This window comes from Sitophilus oryzae, unplaced genomic scaffold (assembly GCF_002938485.1).
Source record: "Sitophilus oryzae breed Bouriz unplaced genomic scaffold, Soryzae_2.0 scaffold_578_pilon_pilon, whole genome shotgun sequence".
In the NCBI taxonomy this organism is placed as follows: domain Eukaryota; kingdom Metazoa; phylum Arthropoda; class Insecta; order Coleoptera; family Curculionidae; genus Sitophilus; species Sitophilus oryzae.
The window spans coordinates 1,651,037-1,677,138 of NW_022147171.1; the positions used below are offsets into that span (position 1 = coordinate 1,651,037).

At 32.3% G+C, this 26,102-nt stretch overlaps 1 protein-coding gene across 1 annotated transcript; it reads right to left on the bottom strand.

Moving 5' to 3' along the window:
• Positions 1-377: 377 nt before the first annotated feature.
• On the bottom strand, positions 378-1,703 carry LOC115887661 (enhancer of split mbeta protein-like). The gene has a single exon (XM_030907125.1). It carries the CDS (start codon positions 1,631-1,633, stop codon positions 1,070-1,072), a length of 564 nt encoding a protein of 187 aa, XP_030762985.1. The 5' UTR covers positions 1,634-1,703; the 3' UTR covers positions 378-1,069.
• Positions 1,704-26,102: the final 24,399 nt, after the last annotated feature.

Sequence of the window (26,102 nt, forward strand, 5' to 3'; positions counted from 1 at the left end):
GAACTGTCTCATCGAAAACATGCTGTTCCGTAAGCAATGGCCATCTGGATTATGTGTTATCTGTGGTAGTACGGAAAAAACTATTATATAAATTTAGTAGGGAATAATTGAAGCTATTAAATTTTGTATTTTATGTTTTATTTTATTTTTATACTATGTTCATTATTTTTATTAGTACATATTATAATCGAACAATTTTTGCAGTTACAGATAATATTATTTAGTAATCTTACTATCAAAGATTAATATCAAGGAAATAAGAATCATTGCAAAACAATTATTTTCATAGAAATAGGTACAGGTAAATAGATATGCTAAACGTTTCATTAATTTAGCAGTTCTTAAGTATCCATTCTTGATTTCTCTCTTGAACTATATTCCCATATATTTTGGAATTTCGGTCTCTATGAATAGGGTGGTATACTTTAAAACAGATTGCAATAAGTACATTATTTACGTATAATAAAAAGCATTTTTTAAATTTTAATTAATTTATTTTTATTTACATACGATAAATATGAGCAACACATTATTTAAGGTAAGATCCAACATAGAATTTGTTAACAAAAAATAATACTTTTTCTTGAAACTTCTGTATTATTATCATACTCATTTCTATACTATATTTTCAATATTACACACATATTTTTTAAACTAAAAGTAAAAAAAAACATTTCCATTTTCCGTGTTTGCAATAAAATTTTAATCAGGTACCCTAACTTACAAATTGTTTTTCTTAAACTCTTAAAGTATACTTATTTTTATTAACATCTACATGCATACATACATATCACAGTTTGGTGAAATTAAAATTAACAAAGTAATAAACATACATAAAAATTCAGTAGTATTTTAAAGCTTTCAGTAATTTACTTCGCCTATATTTTAAAAATAATTATATCAAACTCAAATTAGAAACATGTTTTATCAGTTAAATGAAACATTACAATTTAAACATAAAATAAAATTCTGGAAGACATTTTATTAACAGAAACAAATTCTTAATGCTAATTTAAAGCTTTTTTAAAGTTAATCGGAAATAATCACTTATTTTTCACTGGAAACCTAATCACCAGGGTCGCCACATCGGTTCAGGTTTACCCACTTCACAACCCGGCGAAACGGGCGGTGTCAGACTATTCCTGAAATGGGGACTTTGCCTTATCTGCTGTTGGTCTTGCTGAATTTGGATATTCTGAGCTACGTTGTCCAACTGTCTGACGCAAGCTCCGAGATGCTGTAGCAGTTTTCTTCCTGCTGTGGGATCTACCAGATCCGAAGAAGCTGGCGTCGAAATAAAATGAGTCACCTCCTGAGCACACTGAGTAAATCCAGCCCGAAATCTATCGGCGTAACTTTGCTCCTGTGGAAGAATTAGTTGATGTTGTCTCTTGAGATTGTGCAAATGGCGAACAGTAAGCTCCAAAATATCTGCTTTTTCCAGCTTGGAAACATTCTCGCCTTCGCTCTGGAGCGCCGTCACCATGAGTTCTTTCAGCTCATCCAGACACCTGTTGATACGTGCTCGTCTTTTTCTCTCCAACATCGGCTTCATGACTTTTCGGTACTGATAGGTGCGCGAAATGGGCTCTTCTCCACAGTCCCCGTTCACTAGGTAAGGTGTAGGTGCCATTCTACGTAATGGTACTATCACGTAGTACGACCGGCCCGGGATAGCGTAACGAGTAACCGACGGCACAAGAATGAAATGACGTCTAAGCGGTATATAATTTTATATTCCTTCGTCCTTCGTGACTGGTCGTATCGTAGAGTGGGGTTTAAAGTACTTTTCAATGGTTGCGCTGTCTCGGTTGTGGCCAGGCACGATCCAATGGGCTGTCTCTATCGAATCTATCGAAACGCTAAGGGGTGACGGGTGCTCCAGGGGTGTGCCTTACCGACTGCCGGTGTATGATGTGGGAACCTAGATTTTTCCCTTTCCTGGGATCACTCGGGGTGATTAAGAAGCGTGTTGTTTTTTTTTTGGCCTCTCGATTTACGGACCCTTTTATGCAAAGGTATTTTAGCCCAAATTTATATAACGGGCGTTTTTCAAAAATGGCTCAACTTTTTTTTAATTTTTGATGCAAAAAAAATAACTTTGATATGTTCTAGCGAGTGTTTTAGTATTCATATACTAAAACACTCGCTAGAACATATCAAAGTTATTTTTTTTTGTGTCATCACAAATCTATTTATGTCATCACAAATCTATTTAAGTTATTTGTGTCATCACAAATCTGGATTGACTAATGTATTCAATAATTACTTTCGGTCACTTCCTGTTTTACCAGAAATGACTATAACTTTTGATTTTTAGATGGTACCCTAGATTTTTTTACTTTATATGATTAATATTGAATTGATATTGATAATTACATTCTGAATGGACATATCATATTATGTCAACTTTTGACATTTTCAATTAAAAAAGTAGAATTTTAAATTCCATTCTAGAGTGTCATAGCTGTGTTAAAACCATTAAGAATCCATTTCACTAGTCCAAGAGACTAGTGAAGTAGGCTAGTCACTAGAGAAGGTAACAACATAAGCGTTCGGTATTTAACATTTTATATAAAACTAGCTAGGTATTACACAAATGAAGAAGGAAATTAAAGATAAAGGATTATACTATATCCGTATTGTAGCACATTTTTAGACAACTTCTTTATTATTAAGATTTTGATGGTCAAAAGTCAACAAAATATTCCTTATGTTTGGACTAAATTTTCTCGAAAATAAAGACATAATTTAAAATTCCATTACAATACCGAAACAGACTGAAGTTTTGTGATTATGGCCGTCGTATCAGTGAAATTTAAAATACTATTTTTTGTTTGCGAAAATGTCAAAAGTAAACATTTGTATATGGTTGACATATGATGTCATTCTATTCGGAATGCCATTTTCTATCAAATAAAGTAAAAAATACCAACGGACGCTACCATTTAAAAATCAAAGTTTGCAGTGATTTCCGGCAAAACAGCCAGTGAACTCAAATCGATCAATCAATCGAAAAAACGTTAGTCAATCAATCCTCATTATTCAACATACCAAATGCGTGAGCCACTTTTGAAAAAAGCCCGGTATACCTTTCAGTAAATCCGAATATTCCCAACAAAAATCAAATATACGCGGTTTCATTACATATGGCTCTTTCAACGCCCAACGGTAAAATACCTGATAAAAATCATTGGGTGACTTTGATAAAAAATTACTGTTGAAAACCCCATAATATGTAATATTATTATAATACCACGAATGTCCGCAAAACCGTTAAAAAATTTGAAATGCTTTAAACCCAAAAAGTCGATATTCATTTTTTAACTCTCAAACTAACAAAGAAGTAATATACAGGGTGTTCCATTAAAAAAACTATTTTACATTTTAGAAAGTTTTGCATAGAATTTTGAATACGCTCTATGGTTTAAGATTACGATATTTGTAGCAGAGTAAGTACAGACCCACTACAATAAATACCTAATATACTTAGTTTTAATTTCAGAACATTTCTTGTATTTTTAATAATTTTTCGAAAAAAGCCCCAAAATATATTTAATAATACCTTAGGATTATGTAAAGTGATAAAAAAGGAAGCCAAAAATGCAATAATATACAGGGTGTAACAATATACATATCGTTTAAAAAAATCATCCCGATCCTAACCTAACCTAACTCAAACTTTTTTGAGTCATCTTGTAAAGGGTAAAATTTCAAATTCTAATATATTTATACTTTAGGTTTGCAATTAAACAATTTTTTTATTACAGGAGCTATGGATGCCCGACGCACTATTGCCGAACCCTGTATACAACAGTCTCGCATTGTCCTTAACCTTAATTGATAAATGAACTCTTGAACATTTTTGTATGTTCGTAAGTTGTTTGGTACAATGCCTTATTAAAATTAAATGTGGTAGGTATGTATATAAAATAATGTAAAAATTTAACATCTTCAAAATCGACTTAAAATTTACTATGAAAAAATTGTATTATTATCGATAGTGGAGTGCTTTAAGCCTTTATGAGATACAATACAAACCTCGGAATTCATTTACTGTGAACGAATTCTTATAAAACTTTTTGTATTGTATTGTTAATAAGATATATTTCAAAGTTTACCCATTTAAATTCGCTGCTTTCAATTTAGTATTTAAATAAACACACATAATACAAATGCATACATACAAGATGGTTCTGGATTCCGGAAAAGCTCTGTATCAGGATCAGTGGCGGACTAAGCCTGTCGGGGGCCCGGGGCGGCGAAGCTAAATGTGGCCCCCGGTCTGTTTAGATAATGATATGCTTCTAATGCACATTTTGTAAAAATTGAATGACGTATGTATAATGGTTGACAAAAAATTCAAGTATTTATACAGGGTGTCCTGATGAGATTTTGTGCATATCATTGTTTCACAATGAGATCTATCCATTAAAAATATTTTCAATATGGACACTTTCGGAAGTACCAGAAGTTGACAGCAACTTTCTTATTTTAAATGGGTGACCCCATTTTACATACTTAAACTCTCTGTTAAATTTTATGAATTTTGATATTAAACACTCTATACCTAACGTTTTTGAGAAAAAATATATTTATAATTTTTGGAGGAAAAAAACTGCCTGTCAAAAATATGTATATAGCCTAAAAGTCAAATTTAGTGATTGCCACAGTCACTAAGAGAAGACATGTGGAGAAGACATGTGGCAATCTATGTCAAAAATTAAGTTGTCCGAATGTCATATAATAATGGCCGCAGCTGTCATGGAATTGAGCGATTAAAAAATTGTCATAAATCATTTTTTTTTTCAAATGGAAATCCACTTTTTTATTTCACTTGTGAAAATATATTTATATAAATACACTTTTTAAACTTTTAAGCAGGCATTAGTTATAGGAAATTCAAATAATTCATTTTCTGACAGATGGGAATAAATTGTCTGACTGTTTGACACTTAATGTCAAAGGAAGCTAGATAAAATCAAGAAAAATATACGTTTTCAAACTAAATCTTAAATAACTTAAAAACGATTTATTTTAGTATAGGAATATGTCTAGTTAAAACGTAACGAATTGGAAAACCTTTTTACTAGTGAAATAAAAAAAGTGGGTTTCCATTTGAAAAAAAAATGTTTATGATAATATTTTAATTGCTCAATTCCATGACAGCTACCGACATTATTATATGACATTTTAACAATTTAATTTTTGAAACAGATAGCCACATGTCTTTTCTTTATGTCACAGGGGCTGTGATAATCACTAAATTTCACATTTCAAAAAATCACTAATTTTGACTTTTAGGCTGTACAAATTTTTTTGACAGGTAGCTTTTTTCGTTCAAAAATTTTAAATATTTTTTTCTTAAAAATGCTTCCCGGGAAATACGGCGACAAAATATCGCGATTTTGTAAGTCCTCCAAGATCCGAGGGGCCCCTTCGCTGTCTCAGACCCGTGGCCCTCGTTATACTAAAGACTTCACTGCTCGTCATCAGTAATGAAGTTAGAATACAAGTTATATGTGCATTGATTGTAATTTATGTTTATTCAGTAAAAATAAATAATGAGGCTATTGAAAAATAACTTAAAAGCTAAAATAAATAAATTCAGTCTCAAAATATATAAAAAATAATAATTATTCGATATTTTAAACAAAGAAAATTACCCCTTGATTTAATTTCCTAAATAGAAAATGCCATTGACAATTACTGGGGCCTGATAATTGATAATTAAGTAAATATCTGCTTCCATTTATACTGTTTATACCTAGTTGGCGTATACCTATGGTTTGCATACTCCACCTACAAACTGCTTTATAACTACTGAACACATAATGGCTTTGTTTGCCAGTTGAATAAAACATTACTTATTAAGATTCAGAGGCCCCCTAAAAGACGGGGCCCGGGGCGGACCGCCCCCCCTTAGTCCGCAACTGATCAGGATTCCTATTTGAGATTTTCACTCCAAACCTTTTACAAAATATGTATTTAATGGTAGTTCACATTTCAAAAATATTTTTATAGATATACAGGGTGAGTCAAATATATATCTATATTTGTTTAGTTCATTGAATTTGCTATACAATTCTATTTCCAAAAATACCTTAATACCATAGAGTATATACTAAGTGGTTTTTGAATTATGACCACGTCCATGAGGACATCAATCTAGACGACCAGAAACCTTCGTATGAGAATTTCTAATCGAGACGATCGACTTATTGTAAGTTTATCGCTAAGAAACCGCCAGCTTTTCAAATTGATAATGGATTGCACTTAAGGAACGTACATACTAACGGACTATAAGAAGAAGATTAAATGAAGCAAATCTTATGTCAATAAGGCCTGCTTCGGGACCAGAACTTACTAGATGTGTTGACTAGGCCCAAATGCAAAGGCATGGTTTTAATGTAAAAATTACGAAAAAATGTGTCTTCTTCAAAAGCAAATATTTCCAACAAAAATAAGGCCAATGGGATGAACCAAAAAACAAACCATCGAGAAAGGATGTATCTAGATGATAAAATGATTTTTAAATTTCTTGCTGTTTTAACATATTCCACAGGGTGTTTCAAACTTTCACCAAAATATCAACATTTTGTTTTCCCTCGTATAATTAACAGATGGGGAGCTTCATTCTTAATTTAGAAAAAAATACTAAAAAGTCAAATAATTTGGCTACGCACTGCTTAAAAAATCGTCAAAAGCGGCCTATTAAAACAAAATATATTAGGCAACCTTTAAAACATCAAAGTTTTAAGGTGCCCATTTTTCGTGCCTGTGAATATTTAGAAAACTATACATTTTAGTCATATATTTTTCTAATAAAACAAACCTTTATTTTTTTACCAGAATCCAAAAATTAATTAATATATAGGGTGTTCCGTTACAAAAAAAAACTATGTGTAACTTCTTTTGGGGACACCCTGTATAGAAAATGCTTTAAATTGACTTACATAAGCTCACAAAATTTCAGTTCAAAATACAAACTTTAACAATTCAAACGTATAAGACGCGCCACCCTGTATGACTGGATTTCAATCAAAATTTGAATGATTAGAATATAAGCAGAATAGGTAGGTATAGCTTATGCATTAGATTTATTTATTTCAATAAATTTGCTTAGAAAAAGAATTAAAAAAATCAAAACATTAAGAACGAAATAATTAAGAATTTACTAAAATTACTAAAATTAAAAGCAACGAAAAAAAATGGGTAAACATTTTAGTATTTTATCTATAAAACACAATACAGAAGGTTTCACATTAATACATTCACAGTAATTGAATTCCGAGGTAAAAGTCTCTGGGCATTCCACTACAGTAGATGCATCATTTGTTCCAAAGTGTAGTCTTCTACGGGGATCATCTACAGTAGTTAATTTTTATATAATCTATCATTTATTAGGATGAAGATATTGATGATCTGTATATTGCTGAAGATTGACTATATAATTTTATGTTCTGTTAATTTTTTGGGTCTGGTTATTTGGATTTTTAATAGGTATCACCAATACATTTCGATCGAAGTCAACCTAATATTCGATTCATCTGCTTTACTGTAATTAAATAAAAGCAATTAATATGATGGTCTTATAAACGAAAGCACGAAAAAAATTATTAGTCAGTCCAGAGTCATTAAGTTTCGCGCTTGCAAACTTCTAATGACGCACTGCGCATAACGACCCTTTTATGTGCTGGTTGTTTTTTGCATATCGGCCTTAATTTGTAATTATTTGACAACGTTCGTGACCGGCTGCGGTCGAAACTCCGCCGCCGATTTTCCAGTCTCTTCTTCACGCAACCGAACGGGCTTCTTCACCGTGGGAAGCGTAAAAAAAGAGCTACTCTCATCACGATCTTGCGGCAGCAATCAATAGAAAAAACGACCGATAAGATAGAGAGAAAAATACAGGTGCCTTTTTAATTCTGATAGTACAGCAGTAGAAATTAACGCGTGCTATGCAGAGTTGGGCGCCGGCGAGGCGCGACACGCGACGCGGCGACGCCGGCGTCGAGAATGTCACGTTGGAAATTTATTTGTTGACGCGTCAACTGTGGTGTCGACGTCGACTTACTAAGTGTCGTCAACAATGTTGATGTTTAATAATTTGGTACAAAAACTATAGTCCAGTCAATCTGGAGGTTGAGGTGGAAAAAATTAATAACCAACTAATCTCAGTGGGAATGGGTAGATAATGATCTCCTTTTAACCCCTCAAAAGTCCCATCCGGTCCCAATGGGGAAGTTTGCAAAAAACGACCTCCATCTTGGATTTCTTTGTTTTTTTTTCTCAAATATCTCCATTTGTGCAGGGTGGCGCCTCTCATACGACGCGGAGGCTCCAAGGAGAACGATGACTAAAATGTGAGGTTTTTTGCATATTTAAAATGCATTTTCTATAAATGAAGAACAAATTTCAAATTTGAATAAAAACTACCTAAATTGCAATTTACCCTGTATAGCCTGATATTTCGTTAAAATAGCCATTGTATGCTAAACAAAATTAAAAAATTTAACTTAAAAAAGTTATATAAGGTGGGACAAAATTAATGTTAAACATTGGTCATTTTTAAAAGCAAATTACTCCTTCATTTTAAATGGAACACCCATCAGTATATTATTCTGATATTCAATGGAGAATTCATATATCTTCAAAATATTCTTAAGCTTGCCTACCCCTTAGTCAATGATTTTGCGTCAATAGATCTTTATTATTTGATAAAATCGAGGTGCCTGTGACATATCTTTTGTTAATTTAACAAAAATTAAAGGTGTCCCCAAAAAGACTTTTTTTGGGGACACCCTGTTGAATTCTCCATATTTTTAAAAAAAAGATGCTTTCAGTTAACCCACATATGCTCCCAAAATTCCATTTTGATATAAACTACAGTCCTCCTTGGAGCCTCCGCTTCGTATGAGTGGGGCCAACCTGTAGAAATTTTTAGATTAGAAAAAAATATGTTCTTATACAAACAATAAAATCTGCTATGATGTCATCATGAGCGTTATTTTTGTCTTCGACTAAAAAACAAAAGTTTTTGCAATTGATTTCATAACACTGATCACACTTCGAAGAATATTTAAGACCCACTATTCTTCATCGGCGTTTACAGGATAAATAAAAAAAATGCAAAAAATTGATTTCAATTGATCAGCAGGCACAACATCTGTTGATTGGATAGATACATTGGACCTTCTTCCACCCATGCTGCAGAATTCATATTTCAAAAATCCCCAAAATCAGAAATCGAGAACGGACAAATCCGGGAATCAGGAAAACCATCATAATATGGGCCATGATCATATCAATTAATATCATAATTAATTTTAATATTATAGGGGAAGCTAGGCTATGTATTTCTGAAACGAAGCATTTTAGGATATAAATTTATACGAACATTTTTACCTATTCTTATCGGTAGAATAGTTCCCGAATCCAAGTTTCCCGAATAGAATTGGGGCCACCTAGTATATCAAAATATACAAACGATGAAGTGTCCAGTTCCAGTTTAATTAACCTCGGACGAAAATCTTAAATAATCCCAAGATTTATTAGAAGGCATTTAACCTAATTGGCAGGTTTAGAAAACCGTTCTGCGACTCACAGCTCAGGATATGGTCTAGCGGACGTACGGCTCGGGCTCGGGACGTTCGTGGCTGGCCCGCGCCACATCCGTGCCCGGCGTGCGTGAGAAGACGCCACCCGAACGTTCCCACGGCAGGCCGAGACGACACAGCGGCCGCGGAGGCGACTATCGCCAGATGCCTGCCCCTCGAACGACACCTGGCCGAGCTGCTCCCCGAGAAGACGAGCACAATGCGCCAATTGTTTTCCGACTGTCTACGGTGACAAATAGAACGACCTAGTGGATGGTCAAGACGGGAAATGTTTATGTTATTCTAATAAGAGGCATGCTACATTTGCAACATGACAATTTTGTCAAAATTCGGATTTCGTACTAAACGTGTATGTTGTTCAAAGGTATGTTCAGGCTGAGAGCGTCGCGTCGCATTGAGGCGTTCAGGCTGGAAGCGCAAGTACAGCGTCTTGAGACTGTTTTTTACATTTCTAGTTTGTAAAATGGCTTTAAAGAGAGCAGTTTATTTAACCCTCAACTGGCATGGTAAATTTTTGTACCGCTTATGGCGTGCTTTTTTTCAGTTAAAAATAGATGATGGAGAGATTTTATAAAAAGCATGTTATTTTAACACTGTTTATAATATATTCAAACTTGTGAACAAACAATTTCATTAATTTTCAACAAATTAATAAGAACGGACACAAAAAAAATAAAACGCATTTTTTAGGAATTTTTGACAACAGAAATATAACTTGGCTAGAAACCCATAGAAATTAAAAACATATATATTTAATGATTTTACCGTATTATTAAAAGTACAAACAACTGAAATGTGAAGCTAAAGTAATAAACATCAATTATTTTCAACAAAACTGCAAACCTTGAATGTACATAACTTTTTCAAATACAGTTCATATAGGATCTGCATTTGCCGCACATGGATAGGGCACATTTGATTCATGAGATTTTTGTTTTTTGTCATTTCTTCGTTGACATATACCGCATTTCTTTCTTTTCTGGTATTGATTATTCAACTTTCTCTCTTCTATAAGTAAGAGATTCAGAATCGGTGTTAAGGTTACTCTTCGGAGAAAAATCAATGTCTCGATGATCTTCATCTCACTTAAGCCTCTTTAAGTTCATCAAACCACTCAATTAATGCGGCGGAACACTTTTTAGACTACCCACCATTCTAATAATGAAACATTCTTGGCGTGGTGGTGCCACACAGACCCCAATGAAACTTTAACCCCCGCTTGTATTAACAATACTTGATAAAATCGTCTAAGTACGTCTTTAACAGTTGCATATTGGTACACTAACTTAAAGTACGTAAACATTTTACAGAGGTTTAAATAGTGATTGGGGTCCGCTAAGCCCCACCACGCCAGTTGAGGGTTAATTTTACTATTAGTAACGTCATATTCTGCATTTAAACAATATACAAAAAGCTGGAGAACCTACCTAAAAAATAGGCAATTAAATAAAGGTATGTATAATAAAAATTTAAAATAGAGATAGATATAATTTCTTTAAATGGCCGATTACACCCGTTTATATTTCTATATTGCAACAATTTGGCGTTCCGAAGTACATATCTTGCCTGGATTGTTTTCCCCCTTACGGATTATTCCGATAATATTAATAATAGTTTTACTGAAGAATAAAAATTTTCGTCAAACAAATTTTTAAATAATTTCTTTCTTTAAAGTTTCATTTGCATTAAATTACTAAAAATACTAGATTGGACCACCTTGTATATTTTTAGGTTAACTTTTGTAGAGATTGATAAAGGAAATTGCGGCTTGCCAAAACATCAAGTTGTAAAAAAAATGTAGAAGTTAAAATAACAAAGAAGAAATTTCTGAGTGCCATTTGTATGCTTTGTATGTGCTCTTGCTATCCCTACACCGAATCGGCCGAATCTGCAGATTCGGCAGAACAGAGTGGAGAGCTTAGCGCCTGCATTATCAGGGGTGTATACAAACTCCCTCTGTATCCGCCGCTGTGAATTATGAATATAAGAACAGGACATCTACTAACCTTGGCATAGTGTAAAGATTTTCTTTCTTTTTTACATTCTAGCTAATGTTTATAATTTTTGTAATATTAAATTATGTATAAGAAATAGTATTGTCATTCATATAAATCCAAGAATTGTATGATAAGTGCACTCTATTTCAAATTTCGACAAATAAAATAATCAAGTGTAATACATAATAGTATATTATTCAACGAGCATATAATGGTGGCTGCTCGGGTGGCTGTTGTTCACGCGGATGAGGTTTATGACACGAGCCGCAGGCGAAATCATCCAAGTGGTAACAGCCATTATATGCGAGTAGAATACTATACTACCATAGTATAAGGAAACTGGTAGTTTTACTCCTTGTCAAATCCTTTGTTCTTTTTCTGCCACTTTATATGACCTTGTTCTCGCCTCCCGTGACCACTGATGTAGCTGTATAGTCGTGGTCTATTAACTAGGCAAAGTATAGTCGTGACACTCGCCATAGTTTCACAGATATGTATTTAGGAAAATATAAGTTCACAATGTTGGTGCAAATTAGCACCAACTTTATTTAAAGTATATTTGGAGGAAGTACTGAAGTGTTGGAAGATGAAATGCCGTGGAATGGGAATCCCAGTAGGAAAAGACACTTTATATACCTTACTCTTTGCCGACGACCAGGTCTTGATAGCGGGAGACAGAGACGACTCCAGGTATATGTTTAGAAAACTGCATGAGGAATATTCGAAATGGGGCCTAACAATAAACACAAAGAAGACGGAGTACATGGTAGTGGGTGATGACGAACGTGAGGATTTGGATGTAGGAATCGGCACAATTAAAAATGTCTGTACATTTAAATACTTGGGCGTCACTTTTACAACAAATGGAAAAAGCACTCAAGATATTGCAAATAAAGTTGGTCAAGGAAAAGGAGTTATCGGTCAACTTAACTCGTTGTGGAGTGACAAAATTTCCCAAAAAACAAAAATTCTACTTTATAAAGCCATTGTAGAGAGCATTACCACTTATGTCGCTGAAACGTGGGAGCTAAACAAAGTAGAGAAAAATAAGTTGCTGTCTCTTGAAATGGATTTTTGGCGAAGAAGTTGTCGCATTTCAAGACTGGAACACACCTCAAATCAAAGAATACGAGAAATTATAGGAGAAAAAGAAACTATTCTCGACGCCATTGACGGCAAAATACTAAGTTGGTACGGACACCTCCAACGAATGGATGATAACCGATAGCCGAAAAGAATTCATTCATGGACACCAAGCGAAAGGCGGAAACGTGGAAGACCACCTCGAAGATGGAAACAGGGCGTAGTTGACGCTATGAATTCTAGGGGCCTCCAGGAAGAGACTGGACAGACAGATATATATATATATATATATATATATATATATATATATATATATATATATATATATATATATATATATATATATATATATATATATATATATATATATATATATATATATAATTGATCATCTTTTAATAAGTCTCTCATGTTATATCTCGACATGTAAACAAATTATTAAACACCATTACGAAGAAACAATGTTAAAATTCCCTCATTTTCTACTCTAAAATTTGAAGTTTTAAATGTCAATTTTTGCATTCATCTATGGGGGGTTTCAAAAATTTTTTTTTTAAATAAAAACTTATATCAATATTATCTAATTTTTTTTTGATAGTCCTGGATAAAATATAGTAATATCATAGTTTAAGGAAAAGAGTAGTTGCACTCTCGCAAATATTTTCTGCCAGTTTTTGCAATCTGTCGAATATCGGCAGATTGCAAAGCGTTTCAGTTGAATTCCGTCCGTCGAGCTGCGAGGTTCGAGCGTTGCAACACAGAAACGGATTGACAAAAAATGAGTGCCTTACTGTGTGCTGCTATTAATTGTAGTAATAATTCAAAAATTGTTCTCTGAGTTTTTAGATTTCCATCGGATGTAAATCGGCAAGCTGATAGTAATTATCAATTAACATTTAATTATATTTGTTTATTTTAGAAGCTGAGATGTTATGTAATTAATTAAATGTTATTATTTTTTTAGCTTGTGGGCAGATTTTAAAAATAGTTTTTTAGATATACAGGTTGTCTCAAATATGTGCATGAAAATATTTTTTGGTCACGGGATTTGCCATAAAACTTTCATTCCAATAATAATTTACGAGATAATTTATATAGATTGGTTTTTGAAACAATTTTAGAGTTAATATTTTGTACATCTAAAGTCTCCGCAAATTATTCATATTTTTTAATTGAAAGAATTTTATAATAGCATAATCTCTTATAAATTGTGGACTGTATTTTTTATGTTTTTTTTTATTTATTTTTTATTATAAGTGGTCGTAATATAACAATATTCAAAATATTATAGACAAAGTATTGGGTTTATATTTGAGGGTAGAAAAGTGCCATACCAAGCTTTAAACCACCGTAAATATACAGGGTTGCCCATTAGTGCGAGGAAGTCCAATACCGTCGCCGTTGTCGAAGATGTGAAAAAAGTTTTATTCATATGTTTCAAGGTTTATAAAGGGACGTGTCCTAAAATATTTTGCTATATACAGGGTGCCACAAAAAAGTTATGGTAAAGTTAGTTTTTTTTTTAATTATTTTACATCATTCTACATACATTATTCTATATAGGGTATTTTTTATGGCATCACCAAAATCGGAATATTTAAAATGGTATATCTGAATTTTTTTTAAATGCAACATTCTGTATATTATTTTTCTGCCAGATTCAGAATTAAAAAGTGAACATATTTTAATTTAGAGTGTTTCTAAATTTTTAACGGTTTCGCAGATATTCCCAGTATTATATTGCATATTATGGCTTTTTCAACAGTAAATTTTTATCAAAGCCACCTAATATGATCTTTGTCTATTTATCGTTGAAAATCCCATATGTAATGAAATACAGAAAATATTTGCAAAACGGCTAAAAATTTAAGAACAGTTTAAACACAAAAAATGTTCACCTTTTAATTCTACATCTGAAAGAAAAATAATATACAAGGTGTTGCATTTAAAAAAAATGAGATACAACATTTTAAATATTACGATTTCGTTGATGCCATAAAAAAATGTAAATTTTTCTACACGAATTTATTCTGATATCCTTCATGCTAAGAAAACATAGCTACGTATTAATAAAGTTATATTCACTCTAGTTTTTTAGCACTTTTCGTATATAATGTTTTTAACCAAAGTTTTAGTAAATAAGAAATAGAATGGCAACACCGCAGTGTGCTTTAAATATAGACAAAAAATCAAAAATCAAAAAAAAGTTGTAGAAAATCTCTGAAATAGATAATAAAATAAAAATATATCAGTATATATTTTTTCCGCATTTCTTCCCATCAGAATATTTTCACATTTCGTGTAGGTAACAATTCTTCTGTATCTGAAAATCTTCTGATGGGAAGAAATGCGGAAAAAATATATACTGATATATTTTTATTTTATTATCTATTTCAGAGATTTTCTACAACTTTTTTTTGATTTTTGATTTTTTGTCTATATTTAAAGCACACTGCGGTGTTGCCATTCTATTTCTTATTTACTAAAACTTTGGTTAAAAACATTATATACGAAAAGTGCTAAAAAACTAGAGTGAATATAACTTTATTAATACGTAGCTATGTTTTCTTAGCATGAAGGATATCAGAATAAATTCGTGTAGAAAAATTTACATTTTTTTATGGCATCAACGAAATCGTAATATTTAAAATGTTGTATCTCATTTTTTTTAAATGCAACACCTTGTATATTATTTTTCTTTCAGATGTAGAATTAAAAGGTGAACATTTTTTGTGTTTAAACTGTTCTTAAATTTTTAGCCGTTTTGCAAATATTTTCTGTATTTCATTACATATGGGATTTTCAACGATAAATAGACAAAGATCATATTAGGTGGCTTTGATAAAAATTTACTGTTGAAAAAGCCATAATATGTAATATAATACTGGGAATATCTGCGACACCGTTAAAAATTTAGAAACACTTTAAATTAAAATATGTTCACTTTTTAATTCTGAATCTGACAGAAAAATAATATACAGAATGTTGCATTTAAAAAAAATTGAGATATACCATTTTAAATATTCCGATTTTGGTGATGCCATAAAAAATACCCTATATAGAATAATGTATGTAGAATGATGTAAAATAATTAAAAAAAAAACTAACTTTACCATAACTTTTTTGTGACACCCTGTATATAGCAAAATATTTTAGGACACGCCCCTTTATAAACCTTGAAACATATGAATAAAACTTTTTTCACATCTTCGACAACGGCGACGGTATTGGACTTCCTAGCACTAATGGGCAACCCTGTATATTTACGGTGGTTTAAAGCTTGGTATGGCACTTTTATACCCTCAAATATAAACCCAATATTTTGTCTATAATATTTTGAATATTGTTATATTACGACACTTATAATAAAAAAAAAAATAAAAAACATATAAAAATACAGTCCACAATTTATAAGAGATTATGCTATTATAAAATTCTTTCTATTAAAAAATATGAATAATTTGCGGAGACTTTAGATGTACAAAATATTAACTCTAAAATTGTTTCAAAAACCAATCTATATAAATTATCTTGTAAATTATTATTGGAATGAAAGTTTTATGGCAAATCCCGTGCCCAAAAAATATTTTCATGCACATATTTGAGACAACCTGTATATCTAAAATCTATTTTTAAAATATGCCCACAAGCTAAAAAAATAATAACATTTAATTAATTACATAACATCTCAGCTTCTAAAATAAACAAATATAATTAAATGTTAATTGATAATTACTATCAGCTTGCCGATTTACATCCGATGGAAATCTAAAAAAACTCAGAGAACAATTTTTTGAATTATTACTACAATTAATAGCAGCACACAGTAAGGCACTCATTTTTTGTCAATCCGTTTCTGTGCTGGGGCGCAACGCTCGAACCTCGCAGCTCGACGGACGGAATTCAACTGAAACGCTTTGCAATCTGCCGATATTCGACAGATTGCAAAAACTGGCAGAAAATATTTGCGAGAGTGCAACTACTCTTTTCCTTAAACTATGATATTACTATATTTTATCCAGGTCTATCAAAAAAAATTAGATAATATTGATATAAGTTTTTATTTTAAAAAAAAAAATTTTGAAACCCCCCATAGATGAATGCAAAAATTGACATTTAAAACTTCAAATTTTTAAATCGAATTTTATAGTAGAAAATGAGGGAATTTTAACATTGTTTCTTCGTAATGGTGTTTAATAATTTGTTTACATGTCGAGATATAACATGAGAGACTTATTAAAAAGAAAAAATATTTTAAGTCTTATGACCAGAAAAACAACTTTTGGAACACCCCATAGATGAATGCAAAAAGTGACATTAAAAACTTCAAAGAGCTCTTGTTTGGAGTTTAGATCGAGATATCCGTGGAAGCGGTGAATAATGAATCTTATTATTATTTCATAAACTCATGTATAATAATCAAATTATAGACGAGTCGTGGATAAAATATATTTTTAGAGAGACATGGATATATTGCTATATTTAGGATTACTTAAACATTTTCTAGTTTAATTTTTAAGACGAACTGAGGCCATATAAAGAGGTTTTCAGAAAACTCCTATTCACTTTAGAGATTTTTCTGAAATAATGGAACATTCTACTAGAACTAAATTGAAAAAGCACTCGAGTTAAAGACAAATACGCGGTCTTACTCCCAATCTGGCTTCTTCATTCAACGATCGCCTTTAATGGGGAAGATCTGTTTGCCCTAAAGATGTGCCCGTCTTGAATGGCGTGTGTGTCCGTTCGCAAAACGACCATTTCTTGAATGGGCATACGAGCAAAATTAAATACGGACAAATGTTTGCTTTACTAATTGGCGTCGAGAGAAATTCTGAGTACTGATGACAGTTTGATTGGAAAGATGACAGTCGATTGCATACAGAAAATATTATAAAAATAAATATGTCTTTAAAATTTTCTTTGGTATTCACGATTTTTAACAGCTTTCTAAGTAATATTTATTAGAAAAAAAAGTCTGGGTATTTTACTACTATGCAATCAATATCAATAAAATAGAATTTAGTGTTTCAGGGTGGCAGCCACACTATCCTAAAAACGGCGTATCGGCGTAACGGCGTAACGACCTTGAATCGATTTCCAGTAATTCTATTGGCTGAAATTTTTGACAGATGAATTTGACAGATAAAATTTCTGACAGATGAATGTTTCAGCCAATAGAATTACTGGAAATCTATTCAAGGTCATTACGCCGTTACGCCGATACGCCGTTTTTAGGATAGTGTGGCTGCACCCTCAGGGAATACGAGTAGGTATATCTCCCTCAGTCGAGTCGTCAGAATCAAAAATACAAAATGAATACATAGGCGTACCTACGGGGGGGGGTAACGTGGGGTAAAAGTGTGTTAAAGTCTTTATAACCTTTCTATTTATTATAATTTTCTTCCAAGTACTTTTAGTCATTCGAAATGAAATTTTGAGGGTAAAAATTACTGTAAGTGCTACATATTTTAATGCTAAAAAAATGTCGATAAATTCATCAGGGACGTGCATATGGGTTATCACTGGAATATTTAAAAATAAACATGTGCGCCACTGACTTTTTTCTTTTGATATCAAAATTGTGTAGGCCATTTAACAATAATTTTATTAATCGCAATTAATAAAATTAAATAAAATTAATAAGTTATATATTTTACCTAATTTATTATTAAATAATATTACTATTAATTATTATTATACTATACAGAGTACTACAAATTCGAGGTACGAGCATTGGTGTCTCGGAAACCGTAATAGATACGAACATGGTTAAATTGGGGCAAAGTTGCGCCTTGGGCTGTTCACCAAGATGCCATCAAAAAAGTTTTAAAAATTTCAAGGATTGCTGAGTTTTTTGGAAAAAACGGATTTTTTTCAAAACTAATTTTATTTTTTCCTGTCGTTAATTTTTAGAAAATCAAAAAACTAATTGCACATCCTCATAGCCACTTTATTAGGGCTATCTGAGAGTATTTTTAGATTTTCAAATTAGCTGATAATTGTGAGATACAGCCAACTTAATTTTTTTAAATACGGACATGCATTTTTTATTTCAGATTTTGAAAGAATTCAGTCTCCTGAGTACAATGATATGCCATATTTTATACTTTTTTTTTGTTTTGGGTACCTTAACACCAACAAAACTATTTAATTATTATTTAAAAAAATTAAGCCCGACTCTGTTTTTTAAATTATTTAATTGATTTGATTATATTTATCGCAACAATATTGATCAGTGCTAATTAACATTGAATAAAGAAAATTGAGCCAATTGAAAGATTCAAATAAATAATATCCAGATCAGCAATTTAAAGATATTATTTTTAATTTTTCTTATTGTGAATTTGAAATTCTTAGTGTACGATCTAATAATTTGCATAATATTAATCGTAGTTATTATGAATAAATTAACTTCTACAAACTAGTTTCTAATGCTTTACATAGTCTACATGTTTGAAAGGGTTACCACCCCCCCCCCCCTCCCCTCCGTATTGCACAAATTTATTTTTCGTTCAATTTTATTTATAGCTTTTGAATAGATCTTCTTATACTTTCGAATGCATTTTGTACTCTTTATTGTAACTGACGAGATGTGTTGATTGCACTTTTTCGTAAAATTTGGACCTGTCGAATTACTTGACGTCATCAGACGGTCCAGGTATCTCGCTGGCCCTTATACTGCTCAACCATTTCCAATCCATCTTCCGGGGAAATGACTTGATTGTTTATATTACATTTTGTTTGTATTATTTTTTAGTATTTTGTTGCATTTGATTTTCCGTATTCAACCCACGTCACTGTTAAGTTTGAAAGCTTATCAATATTGTAACGATGAATATATTAAATATTAAAAAAATACAGAGCCGGACTTCAAATTAGTTTAAATAAATTGTGTCCAAATTTCCAAAACAAAAAAAAAATCAAGTGTGGTATATCATTGTATTCAGGAGAGCGAATTCTTTCAAAATCTGAAATAAAAATTGCAGGTCCGTATTTAAAAAAAATAAGTTGGCCTCTGTATCTCACAAATAATTAAATTGATTTTCAAAAATATCCGTTTTTTCCAAAAAAACTCAGCAATCCTTGAAATTTTTAAAACTTTTTTGGCTGGCATCTTGGTGAACATCCCAAAGCGCAACTTTGCCCCAATTTAACCGTGTTCGTATCTATTACGGATTACCGAGTTACCAATGCTCGTACCTCGAATTTGTAGCACCCTGTATATACTGCCATTACTCGCTGACGAGCATTCGACACGTATCAGTAAATGGCCACGTAATTATTATTACTGTTTCTATTCCAACCTACAGCAATTGCAAATAAAAAATAATGGTATTTAAATTAATTTCAGAACAATCAGAAAAAAAATCCTGAGTATTTGGGAAGGCTTGAAAGGAAACAATTATGTTTTTGCGACATTTCGCGACTTTATTGTCGCTTTCAGGCACCTTCAAAAAAATACCCCAAGTTTCTGTTCGTTCGTCTGTATGTGTCTGAGTGTTGGCAGTTGGAGTCGCCATGAATGTTTGTAGGCATATGGATTAATATGTGTTTTGGTGCCTGAAGAAGCGACAATAAAGTCGCGAAACGTCGCAAAAACATAATTGTTTCCTTTCAAGCCTTCCCAAACACTGGGAACTAACAATAATCATAATGGAATTTCAAAAAATCTAATTTTAATAAGTTTTAACATCCTGTAACTCTAAAACTATGCATTTCCATACCCATGTTTATAGGAACTTTTTTTCATATTTTTTGATGAGGAATCAATGAGTACTTATTTAAAACTTACGTAAGTTAATGATATTAGAATTTTTTATAGGTTGCTGTTAGACTCGGATCAAGGCAAATTAATAAAATTTATGTCATCAAGGAGGCCGAAATCGACAAAATATCAAGAGACAACTTTTAATCGGCATTAAACTGGTTACACTATTTCGCTAACAAAAGGAAAAAAGTCAGTAGCGTACATGCTTCTATTAGAAAAAGATTCCAGTGATAACCCATATACACGTCCCTGGTGAATATGTCGACACTTTTTTTAGCTTTAAAATATGTCGCATTTATAATAACTTTTACCCTCAAAATTTCATTCGAAACGCTAAAAGTACTTGGAAGAAAATTATAACAAATCGAAAAAATATTAAGACTTTAACTCCCTGTAGCTCCGAAACAAAGCATAATCGGACCTATATTGATATGAAAAATAAATCTTGTTTTTATGCGAGGAATCTCCCCACGAGAGATAGCACATGTTTTTTGAAACACCCTGTATATTGGCACTTTCAATTAGAACATGTTCAAAAAAGTTAATTTTTTATAAGTTGTATTCTTTGTCTTCGGTTTTTTTATTTTTATATCTGGTTTTGTATTTTTATCAAATAAAAGTAAATTAAAGTTATTTTTTGTTATCACAAAGATATTAATTATTATAGGTACTTTTTTATTTCGTGATCAATTTCTTTCTTTATTGGATCCCCCACCCCCAAAGCAAAAACGTAAATACGCCACTGATGTTAAAAGTGGAAAAGACCATTATTTTTCAGTTGCTCTAGATATCTTGAATGATACATAATCAAAAGTTTTTCTTTTTCTACTATACACCTGTATGAGTCTTGAGCATTCTGGAAAATAAATAACTTCATAAATCATGACTTGAGCACAAACACTTGCAGTGTACCTAGCAATAATAATCTCTACCATGTTATATGGCAGATAAACCTGGGTGCCGTACCGAGCGACGGCACATGAACGCATTAAACAAGTTGCAACACGGACATCTTCACAACTGTTAAGAATACCATGGCTCAAACGTATCCGTCCAGTAAGCTATGGTAAGATGGGCTGGTCACGTATGCAGGATGGTAGAAAACAGCCTACCGGAATATCTTCTTTACGGTGAGTTTGTAGACGGTAAGAGGAAACCGGGTGAACAACTCAAAAGATACAAGGATATTTTCCATGAAAGCTTAAAGGGGATAAGCATGCAGAATAAGTGGAAGGAATCAGCGCACAATAGAACGCAATGGAGGAGAATTGTAAACTCGGTTAACAACGACAACCAAAAAGTAAAGAGATTTTTGAATGTCCGGAGTACGGAAGAGAGATAACATCACGTATAGGACTTCAGTCAGAGAAAAGGTCATGGAAGAAAACGCCTTGCGTAACCGTCTTCTGATGCGTGTCAAATACTCGTCAGCGAGTAATGGCAGTAGTAGTAGTAGGAGTTATTATTTCTTTTTGTTTATACTGTGATACTATTTATATTAGTTGTATTTTTTTTAGTCTCAACAGTACGTTCGACTTTGAAGGAAGCTGACTGTACCTTTTGTTGAAAAAAAACAAGAGTTGCAGGGGCAGTGATTAGAATTAAACACGAGAAAATAGAGTAAAACTTAAATTTATTTTAAACTAGTGAAAAGATACAGTTCCTCTTATAAATGCTAGACAACAACTAACTACTTTCTAACACACGCATCTGGCGAAACCCTTAAAGCCATTGCCAAGAGGCCATAAAACTTTTTCCCAGAAGAAATTAAGATAAGGTCCGCCGACCGAGTGCAAAAGGATCATTTATTGGTTCCTTTTTAAAATGTAAAATATGCATCTTTAAATATTGAATTTCTAACACCTTTTGTTCCCAATTATATTTAGAATAGTTTACAAATCATGTATTGTGTATATGCTTTGGAACAATAAACCTTTATAATAATTATTATTAAAAATTGCTTAATATTTGCATCATCCGCAGGGATCTGAAGCGCTGATTTGTTGATTGTTCCGCGAGCGTCGATAATCCCCCCGGTTCCGGTGAATCGCGATGGCGCAGTCCCCCCATCATCGCGTCGAATTAATCCTCGCCGCAGTGATTGTAAAATTGTCGGCTGCTTAATTGTGGGAGCCTGCCCTCGACTTTTGCCACTTGATCACGTTTTAGGATTTAGTCCACTCAGGAAATGAAAATATTTGAAAGAGCTTTTAAATTACTTTACCGATTTTGCCATTAACAGCTCTTTTCCACTTGCATCGACTTGAAAGTTGAAAGTCGAAGAGTCTTTCTTATGATTTTGGCTCAGTGATTATTGGAACAATTCTAGATCTTCGAGGACAAACGAGTAAGATCACGTTAACGATATCCTAGTATCCTTAAGATATTTTCTCCTTTCGCTACACTCTTTCCTGTGCGATTGGAACAGTAAGCTCCAATCAAAGATTTCAAAACAATTTAAGGTACTACGAGGTATTGTCAATATACCGTGGTACATTCGCAATGATAATCTACATAAGGAATTAGACAGGAAGACTGGCTCCATCAACATATCAACTTCGAGCCCCACCAGCTCCTAGCTAGTGATGGCTTAGTTAGAAGACTACAAAAAATAAAACCTTTTGAACTAGTATAGTGAAAAGTGTTATTACAGCCCAGTGCATTCTAAAATAGTGCTAAAGAGAACAAAACTGAACCAAAATTACTATCATCGGATTTACTAATACTACAAAATACTTTTTGTATTTTAATCGTAGCAAATTAAGTCAAAAACAAAGCAATTAGAAAAAAGTAATTTAAAAAAAAATGAATATTTTCCTTATATTCAGAGCCGGATACAGGAATTTACTTTAGGGTGTTGTCCAAATAAAAAGTAAAGTAGAATATGATTTTTAGAGCGCCATTTTTAACCCAAAAGCCTAATATTTAACTCAATTTATAAATTTTGGGGAGGTGGGGGGCCCATGGGGCCCCTCTGTATATAAGTTAATTTAAAAAAAAGTAATTTAAAGAAAAATGAATATTTTCAGGTTGTATTCAGAGCCGGATACAGGAATTTACTTTAGGGGGTTGTCCAAATAAAAAGTAAAGTAGAATATGATTTTTAGAGCGTCATTTTTAACACAAAAGCCTAATATTTAACTCATTTTATAAATTTTGGGGAGGTGGGGGGGCCCATAGGGCCCCTCTGTATCCTCCACTGGTTATATTATATTTAAGATAAAAAGGTAGGAGGAAACTAAAAACCGGAGATTATAACTGGCTTTATGTTTGGCAGTTCATCTTCAGAGTGGAAATATGAGCAAAACAAGGAACTGCCGGGTAAAAATAGAAAGAAGATCGCAATGTATGGACATTGCATACATATGCCTCTGTATATCAACTTTCTTGAGTTCTTTAAGGAAAGACGGAAAGAGACTTCATTTATTTGAGAAATTGAGAAAACTGATTTGTTTTTCACTAGGTCACGATTTGTTTTGAGTTGTGCTTTTACAAAATTGACTAAGTGGTCGTAATCTGCCATTTTTAAATTTCGTTTAGTATAGTTTTTGGACCAAAATCTAAAAATTGGTCATGATATCACTTTTAAGAAAAAAATACTAACAAATAAATACAAATAGGATCAGTCAACATCAAAATAAAATAAGAATCAAATAAAACAACCAGTTAGTAAATCCTGTTATATAAAATGTATGCAGTATTAGGACGTCCTGTAGAACTTAGCATCATCAGCAGATGATTAAATCTAAACTAATATCTACAAATTCAAGCCAGCGAAAAGCGTGTAAATTAAGATTCTGTAAGTTATCCCTTAACGTGCTCTTCTTTTCATTATTCTTGGAATCACATTAATATAATATTACGTCATTTTTTTTTCTAGATTTACCTACATGTCAGTCTCCACTTCCTATAAGATATTTTCATAAATGTCATACACGGCGTAGAAAGGTTACAGAACAATATAGGCAGAAAACAACTTGCTAATAAAAATATATGCACTTTATCAGACAAATAATTAATTCAACTCTTGAAGAATGGCGCTTATTAGAATAAATATAAATAATATAATATATAAACTATAAACCAAAATTATATCATTTTGTCTTAGAAGTCACTAACAGCAAGAGAATGAGAACTACCACCAGAAAGAAACTGAGCCATAATGTCTAAAACAAGAACACAAAAATCCAGTAGAAACATTTACGTGGTAAATCAGCTAGAATTGATTAGAAGATACGTCAATACTAGATAGATACAGATATCATTAATACTAGATAGATACAGAAGAATAAAAATATAATTTTTAGAATGTTTATTTTCTATTTTAGTTGGTAGTTAATCTTTATAAAATATGTTATACAATAATCACGAATTTTTGTTATTCATCTACCGATATTTCACACCAAACCAAACCATCTAATAGGGATATTATATTTGGTCCATGTCCATATTATGATTGAATGTCACGTATTTTAGGAAACTAAGTATTTACAAAATACTAAGATACTAAAAAAATGTATCTAAATACAAGATACAAGATGAAATTAAAAAAAGTATTTCAAATATAAGATGAAAATACGTATTTGGTATTTTATATCTGTATTTCAAATACTTGTATCTGAAATAAGTCACATCTGTGTATATAACAACCAAATAATAATCTCCATCTTGAATAATACTAGAAGGATCGAGTTTTTGTACTTAAAACAGTAGATAAGTTTCGTATTAAGGTTGTGCCCAGCCTCATTTAAAACTGGCAAACCGCAATTGCAACCTGACAATGCGCAAATTATAAAAATTCGAAGGTGATGGAGGTAGGTTGATTCAGAATCATTTTATTGCCTACTTCCTGAATATCATAAATATTTAAATTTATGCAAAGCCTGATATGACCGGACTATCGCGTTTTTTACCGACGGACACCATTCAATCAGCTAACGGAAGCAGATATCAAGCCATCGTCCGCAGAGCTCTCGATTCTCACGGTGCACGAGCCCCACGCCTACCACGATTCACTAATTTTCTCCGCGACTCGCAAGCGGCTTTCTTTTTTGATTTTTTGTGCCGCCGAAGCTATCGTGACGTCGATGCTGGCGTATGATTACAGTCATTCGATGGACGCTCGGTAGTTGGATCATTTTTTTGGTTTGGTCTAAGGCGATTTCGTGACCGGAAATTCTTTTCGTAAATCGATGGCGTAATTGCTAAGATTGTTATAAAGAAATTTTAGTCGTTATGTTCTTAAATATAAATAATATACTCATAAAGGGGCATCCATTAATTGCGTGAGGGAATCAAGGGGGAGGAGTTCAAGCCAAATCTCACTAAATGTCACGTACGGGAAAGAGGGCGTTTCGGCAAATATTAAGTAATTTTTTTGATATAGCGTATTTTGCTTTATGTCATAAAATAAAGTGGTCAGGGAAGTTTTTTTTAAATAACGATAACTCTGGTTTGCATTAACCGATTTAAACAACGGAGCTTATAAAATAGCTTTTCTTTCTTAATGATTTTCAGTAAAAATTTGGTTTCCATATATAGTAGTGTTTAAATGTTTAGTAGTAGATATAGTAGTGTTTATAATGTTTAGTAGTAGATATTTCTTCCCTATGTGGTATGGTAACTGCTAAT

What these genes read in the sequence shown, in the direction of transcription:
- LOC115887661 (XM_030907125.1), bottom strand. Translation starts at nt 1,633, where the DNA reads ATGGCACCTACACCTTACCTAGTGAACGGGGACTGTGGAGAAGAGCCC.